Here is a 25298-nt window from a genome sequence, read left to right as displayed (position 1 = left end):
ATCACCTCAAACGTAACATGTCCCAAACTAAACTCCTTATCTTCCCACCCAAACTCCATCCTTCTGCTGACTTTCCCATCACAGTAGATGGCGCCATCCTTCCAGTCTTCCTGAATCACAAACCCATAGCCTTGGCATTATCCTTGACACCTCTCTCTTATTCAGTCCATCACTAAATCCTGTCAGTCCCACCTTCACAACATCACTAAAATCCACCCCTTCTTCTCCATCCAACTCTACCAAGTTAATACAGTCACTCACCCTATCCCGCCTGGATTACTGCATCAGCCACCTCGCTGATCTCCCAGCCTCCTATTTCTCCCCACTCCAGTCTATGTACTGTTGCCCGGATCTGCCCAAATCATTTTTCTACAAAAACATTCAGGATGTCAGTCTGCCTCTCAAAGAACTCTAGTGGTTGCCCATCCATCTCCAAATCAAACAAGAACTCCTTACCATTGGCTTTAAAGCACTCCACCACCTTGCCCCTTCCTACCTCACCTCGCTACTTTCCTTCTACAACCAGCCTGCATACTTCGCTCCTCTAGTGCTAATCTTCTCACTGTGCCTCGGTCTTGCCTATCTCACCACCGACCCCTGACCCACGTCCTGCCTCTGGCCTGAAATGTCCTCTGTCCTCAAATCTGACAGACAATTGCTCCCTCCCAACTCGCCTTCAAAGCCTTATTGAAGACAAATCTCCTCCGAGAGGTCTTCCCAGACTAGGCCCCCCCTTCCTCTTCTCCCACTCCCTTCTGTGTTGCTCTGACTTTGTCCCTTTGTTCTTCCCCCTCCTGCTCCACTGCACTTATGTACATATCTGTAATGTATTTGTATTGATGTCTGTCTCCCCTCTCTAGACTGTAAGCTCGTTGTGGTCAGGGAATGTGACTGTTTATTGTTGTATTTTACTTTCCCAAGCACCTAGTACAGTGCTCTGCATACAGTAAGCACTCAGTAAATGATTGAATGAAGGAATGAATGAATGAATATCCTGACTGGAGATGTGATCTTAGAGCCATCACTGAAGTGTGGTAGGTTGAAATAATGTGAACAAATGAAAGAGGGATTGTAAAAGTGAGAAGAGCAGACAACCCAGAACTGAACCCCTGTGCAGCTCTCCCCCACTCCCACCCTCCCACAGTTAAAAGATAAAAAGAGGCAGCAAAGAGACTGAGAAGGGGCAGCCGGAGAAGTAGGGTGAAATTCAGGAACAGGTCCGGTGAGCCTTGGATATCTTTACTGATCACCTGAAACATACTGGAGTTGTCTGCCCCAAACCAGCATGTTTTTGAAATCTGTTTGCATCAGGATATTAGATTTTGTGCCCAAATCTGTATGGAACAAATCCTACTCTGTGTCAATTGGCAGAGATTTTTTTTTTAATGGTATCTAAGTGCTCAGTATGTGCCAGGCTCTGTACTAAGTGCTGGGGGCGATACAAGATAAGCAGGTTGGATGTATCCATGTCCCACATGGAGCTCACAGTCTTTAAAGCCTGATTTTACAGATGAGGTAACTGAGACACAGAAAAGTGAAGTGATTTGCCCAAGGTCACACAGCAGACAAGTGGTGGAGCCGGCATTAGAACCCAGGTCCTTCTGACTCCAAGGTCACACTGCTTCTCAATTTTCAATCTCTTCTTGGAGAGATACCTGCAAGCCAAACAAGCCCAATGTCTTCAGAATCACAAACCATGAATCGCCCCACTGAGTCCATTTGGAAATGCTGATTTTCATCCCATTCAGGCTTTTCCATCCCTCCAGCCCATTACCATCCCGAGTGACTTCGGGGTAAGTTCAGTATCCAGGCCAACTCACCATTGTGAGGTTGGGAGCCCAGGATTGCCAATATCTCCTGGACAGGAGCCATCACCTGGGGTAGCTCCAAGTTAGTCAGGAAGCACAACCTTAGAACTCAGTCCTCAACCATACAGCTGTCTGAAAAATACCAACTGATCATATGAATTGCAACAAACAAGACAAAATAACAAATCTCCCTATCATAGTTGCCTGTAAGGCCAGTACCATTAGTATCACGGTTACCATGAAGATTCAGGCTGACTCTCTGGCTTTTACCAACTGTAGTCTGGTTTGCTCCATGAAGTCCTGTGTGCTGTATGTTAACTGTCCAAGGCATCTTGGAGACAAAAGTGCTTTTGCGTATTCCTGAAATGAGAATCAGAACCCATAGAGTTTGTTTCCAGTTTGGCTGCAATTTGCTGAGTGAATTTGAGTTTTTCTACAGTGGGAAGAGCATCAGTGCTTCTGTATTTGCATTCCAAGGCAAATTATTGAATGGAAAAGTGGAAAAGAATAATTAAAGCTCTTTGAGATCTTCAGAGATCTGTTCTATTTTCAGTAGGAAGAAGAGGAGGGAGATTTGTCAAAATGTATTTTTAGATTATCCAGTCATAGCCTTTTTATTTAATGCTTTCACATCGAAATATTGTAATCAGTAAGATTAGTCATGGCAACTAAATTCTTAAAATGCAGTACAGTGTCACTAGGCTCTATTAGTGAGCTTAAGTTTTAAAATGAGAGTTGTACAGTTTCTAACCCCATCTTTTTCTCTGCCCCAGTCCCCCAGTCCTCCATTTGAGTCCTGGAAAAGCATATTCTAAGTGAATCCATTTATGAGGAATTATTCTCCTGGCCACAATAACCCCCAAAGCCTTTGTAGAAAGCTTCATTTACCTGAAAATGTCCACAGGATCTTCAAGCCTTCAGATTTTTCCTTATGGTGGTCTGCATGTATATGAGCAATATGCACGTAATGTGGATGCAGTTATTCATTGTTTCATTCCTGAGAAATTTTAGATAGCTACACTCATTTTATAATTGAGAATTTGAAAAGTGATTGACGGTAACTTGAAATTCCAAGTGATCTGCATTGTTAATTAATATCAGCATTCTGCCCAGCGTATTATGGAATTAGCCTAGTGGTTAAATGAACCAATAAGAGAATTAATAATGTGGGAACATGAGTTAATATCCAATTCTTTGATCTCAAAAGAAACTGGTTATTAAATTGTAACTGTAGAAATGATCCTCGGAGACTTCAACATCCACATGGATGGTACCCAGTGACTCTGCCACCCGCGTGCTATTGCTCCTCCACTCTGCCGACCTCCTGCTCCACCATACCTCACCCACTCACCGACTCGGTCACACCCTCGATCTCGTCATCTCCTACCGCTGCACTGTCTCCTCTTGCACCAACTCTGAAATCCCTCTCTCAGACCATAACCTTCTCACCTGCCTCATCTCTCACATTCCCTCCCCCTGCAAATTTTTGCTACTCCCCCATAGAGACCTCTGCTCTATTGATCCCATCCATCTCTCCAAAAGCATCTCTCCCCACTGTTTGCCCCCCATCCTCTCTTCCCACTCTCGATAATCAGGTGCTCTCAACTCCACCCTCTCTACTCATATCAACTCTCTCGCCCCCATTTCCCTCCGCCGCTCTCGCTCCACTAACCCACAGCCCTGGGTCATTGCCTCTGTCCCCCTCCTACGCTCCTATGCTCGAGCTGCTGAGCGCTGCTGGCGTAGGTCCAAGCACCAAGCCGACCTTATCCATTTCAACTTTATCCTTTCCTGCCTTAACTCTGCCCTCTCCTCTGCCAGGCAAAACCTCTTTTCCTCCCTCTTTGACACCCATGCCCGTCACCCCCGTCAATTGTTCCAGACCTTTAACTCTCTCCTTAGGCCCCCTTTTTCGCCCCCTCCCCCATCCCTCACCCCCAGTGATCTGGCCACCTACTTCATCACAAAAATTAACATAATCAGGTCTGAGCTCCCCAAAGTCACCCCTTCCCCTCCTGCCTCCCCCCTGCAACCCTCTCCCCTACTTTCCCATCCTTCCCTGCAGTATCCTCAGAGGAGATCGCCTCCCTCCTCGCAAGTGCCACCCCCTCCACTTGTGCCTCGGACCCCATTCCCGCTCACCTTAAAAAAACCATTGCCTCTGCCCTCCTCCCCTCCTTAACTTCTATCTTTAACCACTCACTCTCCAATTGCTTCTTCCCCTCTGCCTTCAAACATGCCCATGTCTCCCCCATCCTAAAGAAAGCCCTCTCTCGAGCCCACTTCCCCTTCCAGTTATCGCCCTATCTCCCTACTACCTTTCCTTTCCAAGATCCTAGAACGAGTCGTCTACACTCGCTGCTTAGAATTCCTTAACTCCCATTCTCTCCTGGACCCCCTCCAATCTGGCTTCTGTCCCCTCCACTCTACTGAGACTGCTCTCTCTGAAGTCACCCATGACTTCCTTCTTGCCAAATCCAATGGCTCCTACTCCATTCTAATCCTCCTTGACCTCTCAGCTGCCTTTGACACTGAGGACCATGCCCTTCTCCTCCACACCTTATCTCATCTAGGCTTCACGGACTCCATCCTCTCCTGGTTCTCCTCTTATCTCTCTGGCCGGTCTTTCTCGGTCTCCTTCGCAGGCTCCTTCTCCCCCTCCCATCGTCTAACTGTTGGGGTTCCCCAAGGGTCAGTTCTTGACCCTCTTCTGTTCTCCATATACACTCACTCCCTCGGTGAATTCATTTGCTCTCACGGCTTCAACTATCATCTCTATGCGGATGACACACAGATCTACATCTCTCCCCCTGTCCTCTCCACCTCCCTTCAGGTTTGTATCTCCTCCTGCCTCCATGAGGACTCTACTTGGATGTCTGCCCGCCACCTAAAACTCAACATGACCAAAACTAAGCTCCTCATCTTCCCTCCCAAGCCCTGTCCTCTCCCTGACTTCCCTATCACTGTGGATGGTACGACCATCCTTCCCGTCTCTCAGGCCCGCAACCTCGGTGTCATCTCTGACTCGGCTCTCTTGTTCACCCCACACATCCAATCCATCACCAAAACCTGCTGGTCTCACCTTTATAATATCGCCAAGATCCGCCCTTTCCTCTCCACGAAAATGGCTATCTTACTGTTACAGGCTCTCGTAATATCCCGGCTAGATTACTGTGTCAGCCTTCTCTCTGATCTCCCTTCCTCCTCTCTCTCCCCACTCCAGTCTATTCTTCACTCCGCTGCCCAGCTCATCTTCCTGCAGAAACGCACTGGGCATGTCACTACCCTTCTTAAAAACCTCCAGTCGTTGCCTATCAACCTCTGCACAAAAAAACTTCTCACTCTAGACTTCAAGGCTCTCCATCACCTTGCCCCCTACTACCTCTCCTCCCTTCTCTCTTTCCACTGCCCACCCCGCACGCTCCGCTCCTCTGCCACCCATCTCCTTTCATTCATTCAGTAGTATTTATTGAGCGCTTACTATGTGCAGAGCACTGTACTAAGCGCTTGGGATGAACAAGTCGGCAACAGATAGAGACAGTCCCTGCCGTTTGACGGGCTTACAGTCTAATCGGGGGAGACGGACAGACAAGAACAATGGCAATAAATAGAGTCAAGGGGAAGAACATCTTGTAAAAACAATGGCAACTAAATAGAATCAAGGTGATGTACAATTCATTAACAAAATAAATAGGGTAATGGAAAACTCACCTATCCCGCTGTCTACCCCTGAGCCACGTCCTCCCGCTGTCCTGGAATGCCCTCCCTCCTCACCTCCACCAAACTAATTCTCTTCCCCTCTTCAAAACCCTACTTAAAACTCACCTCCTCCAAGAGGCCTTCCCAGACTGAGCTCCCCTTTTCCCTCTGCTCCCTCTCCCGCCCCCTTCACCTCGCTGCAGCTAAACCCTCCTTTTCCCCCTTTCCCTCTGCTCCTCCCCCTCTCCCTTCCCATCCCCTCAGCACTGTACTCGTCCGCTCAACTGTATATATTTTCATTGCCCTATTTATTTTGTTAATGAGATGTACATCGCCTTGATTCTATTTATTTGCTATTGTTTTAATGAGATGTTCGTCCCCTTGACTCTATTTATTGCTATTGTTCTTGTCTGTCCATCTCCCCCAATTAGACTGTAAGCCCTTCAGAGGGCAAGGACTGTCTCTATCTGTTACTGATTTGTACATTCCAAGCCCTTAGTATAGTGCTCTGCACATAGTAAACGCTCAATAAATACTCTTGAATGAATGAATGAAATGATGTGATAGGCTTCTTTGAACAAATATGAAGAGCAGTTTCTCTGCCTGTGCCCCAGGTTTAAGGAATTAAACTGTCATTCAAGTGGTCTCTGTTAGCGAAAATAGGGGTGCATATTCCTTTGATTTGCCTTTTGGGGCTCCATATGGCTTAAATCTAATGCATTCATATGCCTACTTAGTTTCAAAGGCTGAAGGTTTCAGACCAGTGAAAATTTTTAATGCTTTCAGTTCTGGGGTAGAACTGAAGGGCCAGTACTTATAATAATAGCAGTAATAGTAACTGTGGTATTTGTTAAGCGCTTATTATGTGCCAAGTACTGTTCTAAACACTAGGGTAAGTACAAGGTAATTGGGTTGGACACACTCTCTGTCCCAAATGGGGCTCACAGTTTTAATCCCCATTTTACAAATGAGGTAACTGAGGCACAGAGAAGTGAAGTGACTTCCTCAAGGTCACACTGCAGATGTGTCAGAGCTGGGATTAGAACCCACGTCTTCTGACCCCCAGGCCCATGCTCTTTCCAACAGGCCAAGCTGCTTATCTAAGGGGGTTGCACCCAGGTCCCAAGCCTCTAGCCTAGGATTGTCACTTGTCCCTGAAGTCAATATGGCTTCTAATCCAGCTGTCCCAAATCCACAACCACTGTCCCCTCTGCACCTTGTCTTTGCTCAGAAGAGCAGGGTACCAAGCTTTAGTAGCCTTTGGTGGGAAAGCGGCACATGTGGAAGCAGAAACACCATGGAACCCCTCAGCTGTAGGAGGCGGGCAGCTTCTGAGTAGCAACATAAAATTGGTTCTCTGTCACTGGCCCATGCCCCTTCTCCAGCCCCCTGCCACTGTAGCCCCTCCACTTACAGCCTGTTTGCAATTGTCTAACAAGAAGCAATTGGCCTAGTGGAAAGAGTACAGACCTGGATTCTAATCCTGGCTCTACCACTTGCCTACTGAGTGACTTGGGGTAAGTCACTTCACTACTCTGTATCTCAGGTTTCTTATCTATAAAATGAGAGTCAACACCTGTTCTCCCTACCCCTTACACTGTGAGCTCCATATGGGTGAGAGAGTGTGTCCAACCTAGTTATCTTGTATTTACCCGGTGCTTTGGAACAGTGCTTGGACCATAGTAAACCCCTAACAAATACCCCAATTATTATTATTATTATCGTTATGAAAGTTGCTAATGCCTGCTTTAGAAAGTTTTCTCCTTTACAGATGCCTTTTTGGTGCTTACTTTGTCTCTCCCTAATTAAGGACTACCAGGAAACGTACTAAATTTGTGTGCATCTTTCAGTGCCAAAACTTATTCAGTTGTAGGATATATGTGTCCTAAAACAGTGTAGGTTTAATTGTCCATCTAGAAGCAGATTTCTGAAAATTCCATCTTTGAATTTTACCTCCCCTTCACCTTCTTCCCTGTGTTTTCCCTCTTCTTTCTGAGTCACCTCCATTTCCTCTTCTTGAGGCTCCTTCACCTCCCCCCCCACCCTCCAACTGGGTCCTCTTTCTCTCTCTCTCTAACCCCTATCACTTTCCTTCTCTGGTTTCTTCCTTATTATTTTTTCCCCTCATTCTTTTCCTCATTGACTTTTTTTCCATTTTCTCCACCAGTTCCAATAGAGTCATCAACTTGAACAGAGAGCACCTGTTCAAGTTCTCTCTTCTCACTAAGAGATTCAAATGCACATAGGTTTGAATTTTGACACCTATTCCATTTTGTGACTGGCAGTGAGAGTTGATTCCCTGTCCTGTAAAGTTTTTAAAAGAGATTAGGAGAAGAAATAAATACTTGGTTCCATTAATCTGCATTGTAGTTCAGTAAATGCAGACTATTTTTTCTTCATTTTAGAGTGATATCTGCTGCATCCTACAATTCCCCATCTAGTATTAATTTGAAAAAAAGGTCTTCTTTATAGACTTTTTTCACCCTAGTTCCTCTTGCTATTGCAAAGGAGAAAGAACAGAGGGCCTCTCAGTTGGAATTTTCACAAGGAATCCATTTATTAAATATGTTCTGCCAACCCAAATATGCCCTTTCTTAATAGGTTTCATCATTGAATATTCTTATTTTCATGCATTCAATCATATTTATTGAGTGCTTACTGTATGCAGAGCACTGTACTAAGCGCTTGAGAGAGTACATTCCAACAATAAACAGAAACGTTCCCTGCCCACAATGAGCTTACCATCTAGAGAGGGGATACAGACATCAATGCAAATAAATAAATTACAGGTATTTACATAAGTGCTGTGGCACTGGGAGGGGGGAACAAGAAAGGGAGCAAGTCAGGACAGTACCGAAGGGAGTTGGAGAAGAGGAAGTGGGGGGCCTAGTCTGGGAACATCTCTTGGAGGAGACGTGTCTTCAATAAGGCTTTGAAGGCCGGGTGGACAGGGAGGAAGTAATTGTCTGTCAGATTTGAGAAGAGAAGGCATTCCAGGCCAGAGGCAGGATGTGGGCCAGGGGTCGGTGGTGAGACAGGCAAGACAGAGGTCCAGTGAAAAGATTAGCACTAGAGGAGCCAAGTGTGCAGGCTGGGTTGTAGAAGGAGAGTAGTGAGGTGAGGTAGGAGGGGGCAAGGTGGTGAAGTGCTTTAAAGCCAATGGTGAAGAGTTTTTGTTTGATGCGGAGGTGGATGGACAACCACTGGAGTATTTTGAGGAGTAACATGTCTTGAATATTTTTGTACAAGGTGATTAAAAGTGAAGTGCTTTGAGGCAAATGGTGAAGAGTTTTTGTTTGATGCTGAGGTGGATAGACAACCACTGGAGTATTTTGAGGAGTGGGGTGACATTTCTTGAATCTTTTTGTAGAAAGTGATCCAGGCAGATCCTTGCAGGGGAGAGACAGGAGGCTGGGAGGTCAGCAAGGAAGCTGATGGAGTAATCCAGACAGGACAAGATGAGTGATTTATTAAGGTGGTAGTTTGGATGGAAAGGAAAGGGCAGATTTTAGCGATGTTGTGAAGGTGGCACTGACAAGATTTAGTCATGGATTGAATTTTTGGGTTGGATGAGAGAGACGAGTCAAGGATAACACCAAGGTTACGGGTTTGTGAGCCAGAAAGGGTAGCGGTGTTGTCTACAGTCATGGGAAAGTCATGGGGAAGACAGAGTTTGGGTGAGAAGGTAAGGAGTTCAGGTTGGAAACCATCTCCTTACCTCAAGTAGAGAAAGAGAATTGCTCTTGTATTTGTGAGTGACAAATTATGGGGGTGGGGGAGAAATAACATGATTAATCTATGGTATTTATTAAGAAAAGTACATTAGAATAAGTAGACAAGTTTGCTGCCCTCAAGGAGCTTACATCTAGTGGGTACAGTCTAGAGACATTAAAATAAATTACAGGTAGGGAAAGCAAGCAAGTACAACAATATGTACCCTAAGCGCTGTCAGGGTGGTGAGTTGAATGGGTGCCTAAGTGCTTAATGAGTTAATGACCCAAGTGCATAGGGGACACAGTAGATAGGGAAATGAGATGGGATGTTGAGATATTAGTCCAGGAAGGTTTTCTGGAGGAGATATGATTACACTCAATCGATCACTGGTATCTGAGGGCTTAGTGCCTCCAAAAACTGTAATAGATACAATACTGCAGTAATTATTGTATTTTATTATTTTATTTTATTTTGTTAATGTGTACATCCCCTTGATTCTATTTATCTTGATGTTGTCTTGTTTTTCTTTTGTTCTGTTTTGCTTTGCTGTCTCTCTCCCCCGTTTAGACTGTGAGCCCATCATTGGGCAGGAATTGTCTCTATCTGTTGCTGAATTGTACATTCCAAGCGCTTAGTAGAGTGCTCTGCACATAGTAAGCGCTCAATAAATACTATTGAATGAATGAATTAATGAAGTACAATACAATAGAGTTGGTCCCTACCCACAAGGAGTTTAGAATGTAGAAGGGGAGACATAGAGAGGGGGAAACAGCAGCTTGTAAGGTTATATACCTAAGTGCTGTGGATATTTCAGGAGACGTTCTGAAGACATAAAGTGGAATGGAGGCAGGAGGCAGACTGTAGGCAAAAGAAGTAAAAGTAAGGCTCAGTGAGGGGGTTGGTATTAGAAGCAAACAGGCTTATTGGTCAGAATGCATTCAGAGTTTATCCATGTGTGTCCTGCAAACTCTCACCACATCACCATGGTGTTCCCTGGAGGCAGCCCTGCCCTGTGAAGGAGCAGGGGTTGCATGGCTGTACAAGTCCACAGGGTTTCCACCGCATTGCTCAGCAAGTTTCTGGGATCTGCTCTGTCAATTTCCAATTCCCAATTTCCATTCATGGAAAGCACCTCAGAGACACTAAGGACCCTTCTTTCAGATAATTATCCTTGCATGTACCTGCAACAGCAAAGTGGCCAACCTAATGCTGGATATATCAGGAAAGGGAGAGGAAACAAAACAAAAAACAGGGCAGAATTCTGCAGCCAGGACTGCAGAGGTTAGGGATTATTAGAAAGTTCATCTGTAAATGTTAGATTGTCAAGAAAGTCAACCATCAAGCTCCATTCTGTTGCCACTGTTAGAGATATAAGGTCTTTCATCTGACCTAGTAAATGCCACCATCATCCCAGCTCTGCCACTTGTGAGCTATGTGACTGTAGGCAAGTCACTCAACTTCTCTGTGCCTCAGTTACCTCATCTTTAAAATGGGGATTAAGACTGATAGCCTCACGTGGGAAAACCTGATTACCCTGTATCTACCCCCAGTGCTTAGAACAGTGCTCTGCACATAGAAAGCGCTTAACAAATACCAACATTATTATTATTATCATCATCACTACTCCTACTACTCTCCCCTGTCCATGCCTCCCAGTAAGTGGCAGGGGCACATGAGAAGCAGCAGATGTCCCTGTGCTGGTCATGGGAACCTAGGGAATGTGACAGATTGGTGCTTTAGGAACTCCAGACATCCACCCCCTTTTCCTGAGTCCCTGTGGGCCAGAACCCTGGAGTTGATGGAGCCCCTGAAAACAACACCAAAATCCAGGATTCTTCCCACCACTTTATTTGCCAAGGGTGGAGAAGCAGCGTGGCTCAGTGGAAAGAGCCTGGGCTTGGGAGTCAGAGGTCATGGGTTTGAATCCCGGCTCTGCCACATGTCAGCTGTGTGACTGTGGGCAAGTCACTTCTCTGTGCCTCAGTTACCTCATCTGTAAAATGGGGATTAAGACTTTGAGCCTCATGTGGGACAACCTAATCACCCTCTATCTACCCCAGCGCTTAGAACAGTGCTCTGCACATAGTAAGTGCTTAACAAATACCAACATTATTATTATTATTTAGCAGGAGGAAATCTCCAGAAATCTGGGTAGATGGTATGATTAAATCAATTGTATATATTGAGCGCTCACTGGATCCAGTAAATCAATCAATTGTATATATTGAGCGCTCACTGGATGCAGAGTATTGTACTAAGTGCTTGGGAGAGGACAATATAACAGATTTGTTAGACACATTCCTTGCCCACAACAAATGCCCTTCTGTTTAACCACAATTAAGCAGTGTAACGTGGAGAAGGAAGAGGAGAGTTCCTTTGAAAGGTCACATTATAGAGTGTGTTCATGTTCCTTCATTTTAATAAGTGGTTTTCTGTTTATATTTGAAATTAGTCCAAAGTATAGTGAAGGACTTCAGTGTTCCTAATTATAATCAATCAATTAGTGGTATTTATTCAGCACTGACTGTGTGCAGAACACTGAACTACCCCTTGGGAGAGTACAATATAATAGAGTTGGTAGACATGATCCTCACCCTCAAGAAGCTTACAATCTAGTAAGCATTGGGGCTGGTCAAGTCACTTAACTTCTCTGTGTCTTAGTTACCTCATCTGAAAAAAAAAATGGAGATTAAGAGTGTGAGCCCAAAGAGAGGACAGGGACTGTGTCCAACCTGATTAATTTGTATATTCTCCAGCACTTAAAACAGTACTTAGCATATAGTAAGTGCTTAATAAGTACAATAATAATAATAATAATTTAGTGGGGGAGATAGACATTAAAATAAATTACAAAAAAGGGGAAACAACAGGGCATAAGGAGAAATATATAAGTGGTCTGAGGCCAGAGTGATAATTGCTTAGATCATCATGGAAGCAGTTTGGATGGAGAAGAAAAAGCAGATTCTAGAGATGTCAGGAAGATAAAAGTGACAGGATTTGGTGACAGGCTGAATATGTGGCTTGAATGAGAGAGAGGAGTGGGATACTGCCAAGGATCATGGGCTTGTGAGACAGGATGGTGATGTTGTCCACAGTGATGGGAAAATCAGGGTGAGGAGATGGTTTGGGTAGGAAGATGAGGAGTTCTAACACTAAGTTCTTGATTTTAAAGCTAACGAACTTTTATAAATCAGGTTTCAAGAAGGGAAATCAGGTAAACCAGGGTTTAAATATCAAAAACAGCTGTGAAAATGGGAAAGATCTGGCAGATAGATGACATCTGACTAATATTTTTGTTTTGGTTAGTTATTCCTGCATTTGTTGAGACTTTGTGCAATAAAAGAACATTAAATACCTATTTGATGTGGTCTCGAGCCTTCCCATTTGAACATTTTAGGAAATATTAATATGTCCTGCTTCTCCTGAATAAGAAATTGTCAGCTCTGCGCCATGTCAAGTAATGGCTAAGAGCCGATTTTTAAGTCCAAGGAATAAATTTTAGTTCACCAAGCACTTGAGTTGTTTAGTTCAATAAGGTAGGAGTTTAATATATTATATGCCTTTTATATTTTGGCATGCTGAATCAGAGTTGCCTAAATGATATTTATACCCACTTTCATCTTGGTTCCTTTTCAGATTTGATTATTCTGGCTGTGGAAGTTCAGATGGTAATTTTTCAGATTCTACAATAGGAAAGTGGAGGAAAGATGTCCTGTCTATAATTGATGATCTGACAGAAGGACCACAGGTTATCTTGTGCTAATTCCATTTTGTATATAGATTGTATTGAAACTCTGTATTGCCTGGTTTTTGGAACATGATTTTTCCCCTAGACCTCCATTCATGTTCCCCTACTCCTGGCCTTCTGCAGAGGAGGAAGCAGAATAAACTAGCAGCTCGTGGGAGATTTCCCAACAGGCTGAATTTAATAGTAATTAACAGAAGGGGGGCCCTCAGGGAGTGCTGTGTGAAAGCCATCTGGGAGCAAGTCCTGCTGAAGAAAACAAATTAAGCTGCTCCTGGGGCCTGCCCCTGATCAGACTCCTCTTTCTCGAACTTTGGCCACCACCTACAGTCAAAGAAGCAGGCTTTTGCCCACCCTGTTTCCCTCACCTCTAGATCAGGGATACAGAAATCCCAGTGCCCTCATTTCATTTTTCACATTCAGTCCCTTATTTTAAAGGCACCTGTTTTTTAAGTAATAGAATACGTGTCAGAGTGTTCATTCCCACCAGATTTAAACTAACATTTGGCTCTTCATTCCTTTCACAACTGCTGGAGGTGTCAGTGGTTTAAGAAAAGGTAACAGTTAAAGTATCAGTTTAAAATTCAGGAGTGACCATTTATATCAGAGAAGGACCAAACAAATCTGTTTCCTTGGTGGAAAAAACAGTAAATCTCCTTTTCTCTCTCTCTTTTTAAAACTGTAGATACTAGTTGGATCTAGCATGGGAGGCTGGCTAATGCTTCACGCTGCAATTGCACGCCCCGAAAAGGTCGCTGCTCTGGTCGGTGTGGCTACAGCTGCAGATTGTATAATAACCAATTTTAATCAGCTTCCTACTGAGGTAAGTCCAGAGTAGGTCTATCCAATCAGTGTAAATATGAGTGCCTTTATTTAAGCTTACCTTGTCATGGATATGACTACCACCTCCTCTCTTCTTTCCTTTCATGTTTTCATAGATATAATTGTTCTCAGTAATAGTAATGGTATTTGTTAGCTGCTTACTGTGGGCAAGCTCTATACTAACCACTGGGGTAGATACAAAGTAATCAGATGCAGTTACAGTCCCAATCCCTCATCAGGCTTCCAGAGGGAGAGAAGAGCAAACATTGAACCCCCATTTTACAGATGAGGAAACTGAGGCACAGAGAAGTTAAGTGACTTACCCGAGGTCACACAACAGGCAAGTTTCAGGAACCCTTGAATCCATCCCTTCCTTTCTGCCTTGATAACTATAACTCCTGAATGTGTGTGAACTAGCTTTTTCTGCAGTGATTCCCTCCTTGTTCCTTAATCTTTTTTCTTTACTTTTCCAAACTTTCCTGCCCAAATCATCTTCTTCTAGGCCCACCCCCATCAAATTTCTGCCATGTCATCATTCTTTTTCCTACCAATCAATCATCTTTTATGGTCATATTCCTTATGCCTCCTCTTATTTCTTTGGGCCTTTTCTATTTTACACAGGATGTTGTCTGAGCACCTTCTGACCCCTTTCCTACTGAAGTTCTACCTGATTTCTTATTATCTACTTGCTATATTTGTGATGTATAAGCTATTTTGCAGGCCTTAGTTAGGCAGACAAGAGGAGAAGATCTGGGGGAAGGCAAGTCCATTTTCAGATCCCAAGGTGCTTTTCCTCATTATCCTTCCTCAGGTGGGTGGTTTCCACCACTATCAGATTAGGGAGGTTATAGCCAGGGCCCCTTTTGGCAGCAGCCAATTCTGGCTGGACCAGGAAGCCACCCAGGGCTGAAGTCAATGGGACAGAGGTTTATTCATCAATTCAATTGTATTTATTGAGCACTGTACTAAGCACTTGAAGCTTAGTTCGGAGCCTCTGGCATGCACCAAGGCATTTGTCATAGCAAAAGAGTTTCATTCCATTTGGGATCCTTGAGGGGATCCCAGGTGCTACCATTCTCAATGAGGTGTAACGAAGAGTTGGGAAAGTCACTTTACTTCTCTGTGCCTCAATTTCCCCATCTGTAAAATAGGGATTGAGACTGTGAGCCCCACATGGGACAGTAACTGTGTCCAAACCAATTTGCTTATATCCATCCCAGTGCTTAGTACAGTGCCTGGCACATAGCGCTTAACAAATATCGTTATTATTATTATTATTATTAAAACACAAAGACCATATCTCACTCCAAGTCAGGCACCTGTAATCCTCCTCCCTCCCAGGAAGTGTCAGCACATGACCACCAGTCTAAGGAATGAGCCATCCAGGTGTTGAGTGTGGGCCACTTCCCCAGGTCGGTTTTAATACATTCGCTTATTTGTATCAGCCCTCCCCTGACTGGCACAGTCAGCTCCCCTTGACCGTCCCAAAGATGCTCCTTATGAGTGAGCCCTTATTAGTCCCCAGAGCTGCCAGTCAGGTCCCATGGCTTCCTGTTGGTAGCTGAGCAGGAAGTTGGCATCCCTCAGTCTCCAAATGGTCCCTGTTCATCACTCTTAGTCTCTCCTCCAATCGTTCGTTGGTCTCTACTTCATGGCTCTATCCATTGCCTGGTGGGGGAGGCAGGGGACACCCCCAAAATGCCAAGCCACTGGGGAAACACGGGGCATTAGGGTCAGTCCCAAGATGAGCTAGGGCAGGGCTTGGAGGTATCCCGCAGGGGCAGCAGCATCAGGAGCCACTGTGGGCTGCACTCCGAGACTAGGGCTGGGAGAAGCATTGTTAAACCTTCGTGTTGAGGTGTATGTGAGAAGCAGGTGGTGGTCCTGGGCCTTAAGCCGGTCAGACAGAGGAGCCAGGCTGTAGGACTGGTAAGGGGTGGGAGAAGGAGCCACTACATGTGGGCACAGAAGCACCTACTGTACACTGCAGAGGCTCTCCGGAGTGACTGCTACTCCGATTCTCAGTAGAAGGTGCAGATAGGATGGGGGAGGGGAGAGGCAGTGTCAGCTCACGGCCTTCTCTGGGCTGAGGGGCCACTTTGGACTACGGGGACAATGACAAAGCTTGAATCTCCCACCTCATACTGTGGGGTTCAACCCAGACCATGGTTTGGAGCCATGGAGGGGAAGGAGCAGAGGAGAGCATCTTCCATGGCAGCAGAAGCATTTTGAGTGGGGCTCCAAGTTAGAAGTAGCTCATGGCTTATCTCTCTGCCACAGAGACCGAGCCCCTGGAAGGCAAGGATAGCACCAGGTTCTTTCGAAGAGGGACCCCATCTGTGACAGACCCCTAATCTAATGAGGTTTCTTCTGAGATCTTGGGAGCTAGGGATGACTGAGGCCAAGTTATTGTGATGGGCAGAGTCTCCCGATATGACATCAAAGCTCTGCCGATCCCATTCCAGACCAAATGGAATGTGAGCAAACTGGCCCAACCTTAAGTGGTAGTGAATTAGAGAGACTGAATAACTTTTAGCACAGTGCTTTGAACTCCCCAAGAGCCAAGTTAGCTGTCTCTGTCCTGAAAGAGAGGAATCAATTTACGGAGCTCCAACCTCATGGGATCTATTACCTGCTCCCTCCTTTGCTCTGACTGTCCTTGGCTCCTAACCTGGCACAGGCAAGGGCCAATGATGGTGGCATTTCATTGATCATCCCTAGTGATTGATCATTTTAGGATTAGAGCCCCAGCATCCCCAAGTCACTGTACATGAAAATAGAGTACCTCCATCCTAATCTTTAGAGTGGATTTCAGCCTCAGCCCCAAACCCTAATCCACAAGACTATGTGGTTAACAGGAATGTTCATTTCTGTTGCCACAATTTCAAGCAACGATAGGGGAAGGTGCAACAGGAACTCAACTCATGTACTCTGTTTATGAGGATAATGAAGATACTGGGGGTCAGAGGGATTGACATTGGGTCCCAAGCTGCAAGGGTAAAGATGGGGAAAGTTGCAGTCCTTCAGTGCTCTACGAATTACTGGGTGACAGTCAGGGATTCCCCTCTTCTTCCTGCCCAATTACTTACAAGCCTCTCTAGGCATCCCTTTTTGAGCATCTGACTGGAACTCTGCCATTTGTGCTGAACCCTTGCCGGCAGCTCCTGGTTTTCTCTTGGTACAGTGAACTCCCAGTATACTGAGAGTAAGTCCTTAGGAGTTCAGTGTCTCCTGGCAGTGATACCTGGTGCTACCCATTTTCAGCATTTTGGAATACTTCTAGATGTTTCTTCTCACTGTACCTCGATCTCCTCTATCTGGCCGCTGACCTCTCACTCACATCCTCCCTCTGGCCTAGAATGCCCTCCTCCTCATATCGGCAGATAATTGCTCTCCTCCACTTCAAAGCCTTAATGAAGGCACATCTCCTCCATGAAGCCTTCCGTGACTAAGCCCTCCTCTCCTCTTCTCCCACTCCCTTCTGCACAACTCTTACTTGCCCCTTCATTCATATTCATCCTCCCTCCCATCCCCACAGCACATATGTAGATATCTATAATTTATTTATATATTTATTTATATTAATGTCTGACTCCCCTTCTAGACTGTGAGCTCATTGTGGGCAGAAATGTGTTATTCGCTGTTATATTGCACTCTCCCAAGCACTTAATACAGTGCTTTGTACACAGTAAGTGCTCAATAAATACGATTGAATGAATGAATGAATGAATGTTTTTACTATAAAGCCTTCTACAAGGAAACTTCCCAGTTTTCTCTATGGTCCTGAAAAAACATTACTCAACTAGAAAGTCCTAATAAAAACTTCTGGGATATGGGTGCGTTACACTGGCATCATTTCAATAAAAAAAATACTTAGTATAACTCCTCCCACCTCTTGTGCTAATGAACCATGAGATTAAATCCTTGCCCCTGGATAGTGGATTTAGAATCAGGCATAGAGGGGTTTTTCACTAGTGAGGCTTTTACCTGGCTGTAAAACATCAACTGATAGATCAGGCTTTTAAATTAGAGTTTCTGAGAAATTAAAAACCCCAGGTGTTAGAAGTTTTTGGACAATTCCGTTCACATATTGAAGAGAAATATTTACAGTTGAAAGTATGAATTCTGTATCTTTCTACTCAACACTGTAGACTACCCCCTTCTCCTGAAAACATTATGTAATGTCATTTTCACCAACACTGTCCTCTTCTGGTTCTCCATCTATTTCTCTAGCCGCTCAACCTCAGTCTCTTTTGCCAGCTCCTCCTCTGCCTCCCAACTGTGGGAGTCCCTCAGGGCTCAGTTTTGGATTCCCTTCTATTCTCCATCTATACTCACACCCTTGGAGAACTCATCCAATCCCATGGCTTCAACTACCACCTCTATGCATATGACTCCCAAATCTACTTCTCCAACCCTGATCTTTCTCCTCTGCAGTCTTGTATTTCTTTCTGCCTCCAGGGCATCTTTATTTGGATGTTGCACTGACATCCTAAACTGAACATGTCCAAAGCAGAACTCATCTTTCCACCCAAACTTTGTCCTCCCCATCTTTCCCATCACTATAAACAGTACCATTATCCTCCTGATCTCACAAGCCCTTCACCTTGGCATTATCCTCAACTCCTCTCTCTCATTCAACCCACATATTCAGTCCATCACTGAATCCTGTTGGTTCAACCTTCACAGCATTGCTAAAACCTGTCCTTTCCTCTCCATCCAAACTGCTACCATATTAATCCAAGCACTTATCCTATCTCTCCCACTTTGATTACTGTATTAGCCTTATTGCTGACCTCCCTGCCTCCTCTCTCTCCCCACTTGAGCCCATGCTGCCGGGATCATTTTTCTACAGAAACCTTCAAGCCATGTTTCCTCACTCTTCAAGATGCTCCAATGGTTCCAATCCATCTCTGCATCAAACAGAAACTCCTTTCCATCAGCTTTTAAAAAAATCAATCACCTTGTCCACTCCTATCTCACCGTACTACTCTCCTACTACAACCTGGGCAGCACACTTCGTTTCTCTAATGCCAGCCTACTCACTGTACCTCGATCTTATCTATCTCACTGCAAACCTCTTGCCCACATTCTGTCTCTGGCCTGAAATGTCCTCTCTTATCATATCCAACAAACAACTACTCTCCCCTCCCTCAAAGCCTTATTGAAGACACTTCTCCAAGAGGCCTTCCCTGAGTTAAGCCCTCATTTCCTCTTCTGCCACTCCCTTCTGCATTGCCTAGCCCAACAGCACTTACATATCCATTAGTCTGTCTCCCCCAATAGACTGTAAGCTTGGTGTGGGCAGGGAATGTGACTGTTATATTGTTGTGCTGTACTCTCCCAAGCGCTTAGTTACAGTGCCTTCCACACAGTAAGTTCTCAAGAAATATGATTGATTGCTTTACCTCAGTCAAGCCATTGACTATTGAAGGACATACTAACATCCACATACTAACATCCTGGATTAAATTTTCAATTTTTTTTCCTAGCCTCTCATCTTCAAATATTATGCTATTTAGGTAGCAGAAGCCAGTGATCCTATCTCTTGTATGGTAAATGGAAACCTCTGTGTTCAGAACTTGCCATCCACAGAATGGAACTTAACCTTAGCCTTCTTTAGGTTGTCCATCTGAGACACTTCAAAATCATTTGCAAGCCAGGTGTGCTTCTTGAACTTAGTCTATACTCCTTAAGCACTTATATTCATTCCACCCCCCATTTTCCTTCCCTCTAATATATTTGTATGCCAGTCAAACAAGCGTATTGAGCACTTACTTTGTGCAGAGCATTGTATGAAGCTTTTGGGAGAACTTGGGATAGTGCAACAGAATTAGCAGACACATTCCCTGCCCATAATGAGCTTACCGTCTAAGGGGGGAGACAGACATTAATATGAATAAATAACATAATATATCATTTAAAGTACAAACCAGATTTTGACAAGAGAACAGAATATATATATTTTTTAAATCTGATATGATGAAAACCTTGCTCAAGGGACCAGAAAAATGTTCTCACAGCAACTTCCAAGGTTTCTATTGCAACCCCAGTGCCAGCAGTATTGATTATGGAGAACTCTTTCAATTCATGCCATGTTACATCCTCCAGGAACTTCTATGTGCTGATGACAGTCATAATCAATCAATGGCATTTTGACTTGCCCCTTTGACTTGTCAAAAGCTTGTTTTTGTTCCCCATTCCTTTCCTATCAGTCAGTCAATCATATTTATTGAGCACTTACTGTGTATATAACACTGTACTAAGTGCTTGGGAGCGTACAATATAACAGAATTGGTAGACGTATACCCTGCCCACAAACAGCATACAGTATAGAGGGGTAAACAGACATTAAAATAAATTATGGATATATACTTGAGTTCTATGGGGCTGAGGGTGGAATGAATAAAGGGTACAGATCCAAATGCAAAGGTAATAGGAGAGGGGAAAAAAGGGCTTAGTTGGAGAAGGTCTCTTGGAGCATATGTAATTTTAATAAGGCTTTGAACTTGGGAAGAATGATGGTTTGTTGGATATGTAGGAGGTGGGAGTTCCAGGCCAGAGGGAGGGCATGGGTGAGGGGTTGGTGGCCAGATAGATTAGATCAAGATACAGTGAGTTAGTTGGCATTAGAGGAGTGAAGTGAGTGTGCTGGGTTGTAGAAGGAAATCAGGAAGGGAAGGTAAGAGGGGTCAGGGTGATTGAATGCTTTAAAGCCAATGGTAAGCAGTTTCTGTTTGATTTAAAAGGAAAGTTCTTGAAGCATAGGGAAACATTGACTGAACTGGACTGCCTCAGTTGGGTTGATATAGTAAAACAGTAACTTCCTTCCACTGCCCTGCCCTATCACTTTCTCAGGTCCACAATACTTCTTCTGCCAGTTGACACATGAATGTACATTTTTCTCCTTTATCAATTTTTCTCCAACAGGCCAAGAAAGAAGTGGAAAAGAAAGGTGTGTGGAAGATGCCAACCAAATACAATGAAGATGGATATCATTATTTCCCATACAGTTTCCTTAAAGAAGCAGAAACTCACTGTTTACTGCATAGCCCCATTCCTGTCAGTTGCCCAGTCAGACTCCTCCATGGCATGAAAGATGATGTCATCCCATGGCAGGTTTCCCTGCAGGTAGCCGACCGGGTGGTCAGCACAGATGTTGATGTCATCCTCCGTAAAAATGGAGATCATCGAATGAAAGAGAAGGATGACCTCAAACTTCTGGTGTACACTATTGATGATTTAATTGACAAACTTTCAACCTCAGGGTCACTGGCATAGGGGCTCAAACACGTAAGCTTTGTCATTCCACCCACTTGACTGATTTAACCAGCACCCCCACCCCCCCATTCAGAATTGGGGTGGGGATCCACTGAACCAAGGACATGAGGAGTCCCAAGGGCAGACCCTGGAGTTTTTCTGGCTTTTCTCCTACCTCTATTTGGAAAATTGCCCATATTTTTCTACTTTGCTCATAAGGTAGAAATGAGGGGGAAAATGAGTGCTGCTATTAGTTTGGAAACAGTTTTCTCTTTCTACGCAAACCTCTAGTCTCTTTGTTTCTCTGTAATATGTTTCTGACTATTTTTTTTATCAAGAGAAGTCTATCTTTCATATATATTGATGCCAATTGTTCCTTCTATTTCTGTTTAAATTGTATTTTGGAACTTGGGTTTTCCTTTAGCGCTTGTTGGTAGCATATGCAGGTTTGTAAAAGCACCAGAAAGGGCTACTAGTTGAATTGAGTGAAAATGTCTCTAGCCTAAATAAAAATGATCAAAATATATAATATTGTGGTTTCTACCAGCCCTGGGCCTTCCCTGTGGTCTTTGTAGATCATGGGATGCTTTTCTGCTTTAGTTTCCCCAGGTATTTTGAGGTTATAGGTAAGTGTAGTTTTTGTATGTACAGTGTAGGTCAAATGTAATTTTTTTATTGACATCTCATTTGTTTCATAAATATTTTTTTCTCTTTCATTTTATCCGCTAGGTTAAGAAGTAAATTTTCATCTGAGTTTATATGAAATGAGTTTTTAGAGAGGATTTTTTTCACTTTTGTTTTCCTTTGTACCCTGAATCTGCACCAGCCCAATCTAACACCTGGCCCTGATTCATTCCCCGGGAAAGCTTGTGTAGTCATGTTCTGCCTGTTCTGTCTCTGACCTGACACTCACTCCCCCCTCCCCACGTGGTACCCCTCCCATCAGGCCACCCCAGGGAACAGTTTATATTGCAAGCTCTTCCATCCCCTCCCCAATCAATTAGAGACCTTTCACTGATCAGTGAGGGAGGATGGGTTCTGACCTTGGAGACAGCTGGCAACCGAAAGCTACGAGCATCTCCATCTGCAGATATCAGTTAGTCCCAGAAACCCTCACTACAACAGACTGACACACAGTTTCCAGCCCACTCCAACAATTACAACATAGAAAAATGGTTTTGAGTTCAACCCTGGTTTGCATCTATTGCGTGAGGCTGCTTTATTCTTACTGTTTGAATTTGGAATGGCTTTGAACCAAGTGAGTTTTTGATTTTCCCCATACTGACTTGGTTGTTGTGGATTTTAAGGCAGTACATTTAGTCCTTTGAGATCATTGTACTATAAGCAAGTAAATGAAATTCAGAGAGGAATGAATCTAGTACCATTACCAAAGCATTAATTTAAGACCAATCAGTACTCCTCTGTAGAGAATTTCATTTTCAATTCAGTAAGTGTTCAGGACAGTACATTCTCAAGTATGTTCTTAGGCAAGTATTAATGAGTTCAAAGGTAACAAAATCTTTATCCTTTTCACCAGTAATGATTAGAAAAGCAGCCATGAGTAAGCAGTTACCAAAAGAGTAATCCTTTATGGTTAAAATGCTTTTTTAAAATAGCAACCAGAAAGTATCAATTCTAAACTTCATCACAAATAATTTGTTTTTCCTTGCTTGTTCTATTCTCCAACCCACCATCACCTTTCTTCCATTCCAAATTTAGTGTAACATTTCAGTTTGAAGAATTCTTCTTTGGTGAAAAGGCTTACATTACTTCAGCTTTGAGCTTGCCCATCTTGCAGCAGTTTGGATTATATATCCTTGTGCTCATTCATTATTGACTACACAACAGATTTACTCAGGCAAGAAGGCTGTTCTGTTCCAGCTGTCCCTATCCAAACACACTTGGGACCTTTTCCTGGAGAAATGCAGCTGGGAGACCCTGCTGGTTGAATTAAAATTTAATAGCTGCATTAAGAGCACTACATAGGCTTTCTTTGGGATATCCTCTGACATGAAATTATTTATAATTTGTTCCCTAATCAGAAGACATTTTTCTGTCCTTAAAGATAAAATTAAGGATAAAAATAAAATAAATACAATAAATAAACTTTAAAAATAAAAGTTTTTAAAAATCACCAAACAGCTTAACAAAATGGGCAAAACAACAGCGTTTTGGATCTGTGCACTGCAGCTCTGACTTGACATGGCTTCACATGCATTGCTCATTTATTGAATAATTCAAAATTTTAAGTTCTCACCTAAGCAAGAATTATCAGCCATGTCTGCATGCCTCCAGAAGTTGGCTATGGGGGGATGTGAAGAAGTAAACCAAATTCTGAATCAGTGAGTTCTGGGAGTCTAGGAAAAAAACTTCCATAAAAACCAAAAAAAAAATGTTTTCAGGTATGGGTAAAGCATAAAACTCACTCTGTGGGTTTAGAAATGGCAACTCTAGAGCAGAAAACTACAAGCCCTACTCAGGGTGAATGAGATGAGCCAGGCAAAAATAATCTTTCCATGTTCTGTGTGGTGTGGATCATCAGTCACAGAGTTCTTTCCAGGCTGATTACAAGCGTAAGTGCATCTCACTGACTGATTGTATGTATAGTATGTCCTGGATCTTTTGATCGGTAGGAAAGACACCAGGTAATAACTGAATAGACATATTTAAGGGGCTTTTCTTAGATGGACTTTTCTAAAGAGGGGAATTTGTAGAGGTGATAGGAAGGAGATAAAATTTATTTCCTATCAATCAGTGATATTTATTGAGTGCGCACTGTGTGCAGGATACTCAGGATACCCCAGCAGTCTGCAACGGTCAGCTTTAGTGAATGCCCTAGGGCCGACAGATCCTGGCCTGAGTGGGAGAGTGCATTTCTAGAAACAAAAAAATCAAGTGAATGTCCTATTGACAATAGGATAGTTCTTCAACTCTGCCACCTTCAAACTTAAAAGTCCTCCTCACACAGGCTATGTTTATGGACCCTGAAGAACTTAGAGACAGTATTCCAAACTAGTCATGGTCACAACTCCTGTAGGCAGGCTGTGTGTGTCTAAGCAGTGTTGCTCAATGGCAATAGCCAGGGCTTGGAAGTCAGAGGTCATGGGTTTGAATCCCGGCTCTGCCACATGTCAGCTGTGTGACTGTGGGCAAGTCACTTAACTTCTCTGTGCCTCAGTTACCTCATCTGGAAAATGGGGATTAAGACTGTGAGCTTTACATGGGACAACCTGCTTTCCCTGTATCTACCCCAGCGCTTAGAACAGTGCTCTGTGCATAGTAAGCACTAAACAAATACCAACATTATTATATTAAAAAAAGCAGTTTAAAAAGAAGCCACCTGTATAAGTTTTTTTTGCTGTTGTTTTTTCACTGGGAGCAATGGCTTGGTGGCACCCTTATGAAGCCATGCACTTTTGGTACATGCAACGGTTGCCCCAGGGGAAGTATTATTTTTGAGAACTGCTAATTACATTGATTCAGAAATGTATTTTGATCCATTTATTCTTGGCCTTCAAGTTTGAAAACAATGCAGCTTAATGATGAAAATTTCATCATTGAAATCGTGGCCAAAGAGACAGTTTCTTCTAAGTTGTCCACTTGTAAAGACAGCAAGGCACTTTTCCTAGCGTTTGTTTGATGTGGGCCAAAGGGGGCGTTTTTAAGGAGGCTAGGTGTTTAGTACAGTGCTCCCCACATAGTAAGCACTCAATAAATACCATTGATTGATTCATGAGCTGAAGGTACTGCTGTCTCTAGCAGTGGAGGGCTAGGTGGTGCTGCTGCCTGTGTGTGGAGGACTTTTAAGTTTGAAGGTGGCAGGGTTGAAGAACTATCCTATTGTCAATAGGACATTCACTTGATTTTTTTATTTCCAGTAATCCACTCTCCCACTCGGGCCAGGATGACGGCCCTTGGGCATTCACTGAAGCAAACCATTGCAGACTGCTGAGGACAGCGTAGGTTTCTTTGGGTCCCCCTGTACCTATTGGCTGTCTCTGAATTGGGGAATGCTGGTCTGAACTTAAATTGCACCCTTTATTCACCCCTCCTTCAGCCCCATAGTGTTTATGTCCATAGTTTATATTAATGTCTGTCTCCCTCTCTAGACTGTAAACTTGTTGTGGAGAGGAAACATGTTTACCAGCTGTTAAAGTGTACTCTCCCAAGCGCTTAATTGTATTCTCCAGTAAGCACTCAATAAAATTATTGCTAGTGGAGGCACATATGGATGCAGAGGTGTGTGTGGG

At 43.8% G+C, this 25298-nt stretch overlaps 1 protein-coding gene across 1 annotated transcript in view; it reads left to right on the top strand.

Annotated features, from left to right (window-relative positions):
• The window catches only part of ABHD10 (abhydrolase domain containing 10, depalmitoylase), a 39972-nt gene extending 18159 nt beyond the window's left edge, over positions 1-21813 (top strand). Inside the window, exons 3-5 of the mRNA XM_029081626.2 lie at positions 12858-12969; positions 13652-13789; positions 20719-21813. Coding sequence (XP_028937459.1) covers positions 12858-12969; positions 13652-13789; positions 20719-21069 — 601 coding nt within the window. The 3' untranslated portion in view covers positions 21070-21813. The remainder of the gene's footprint in view (positions 1-12857; positions 12970-13651; positions 13790-20718) is intronic.
• Positions 21814-25298: the final 3485 nt, after the last annotated feature.

This window comes from Ornithorhynchus anatinus, chromosome 17 (assembly GCF_004115215.2).
Source record: "Ornithorhynchus anatinus isolate Pmale09 chromosome 17, mOrnAna1.pri.v4, whole genome shotgun sequence".
NCBI classification, from domain to species: Eukaryota; Metazoa; Chordata; class Mammalia; order Monotremata; family Ornithorhynchidae; genus Ornithorhynchus; species Ornithorhynchus anatinus.
The sequence above is the reverse complement of the archived record's forward strand: the minus strand, read 5'-3'. Positions and strand labels throughout refer to the sequence as shown.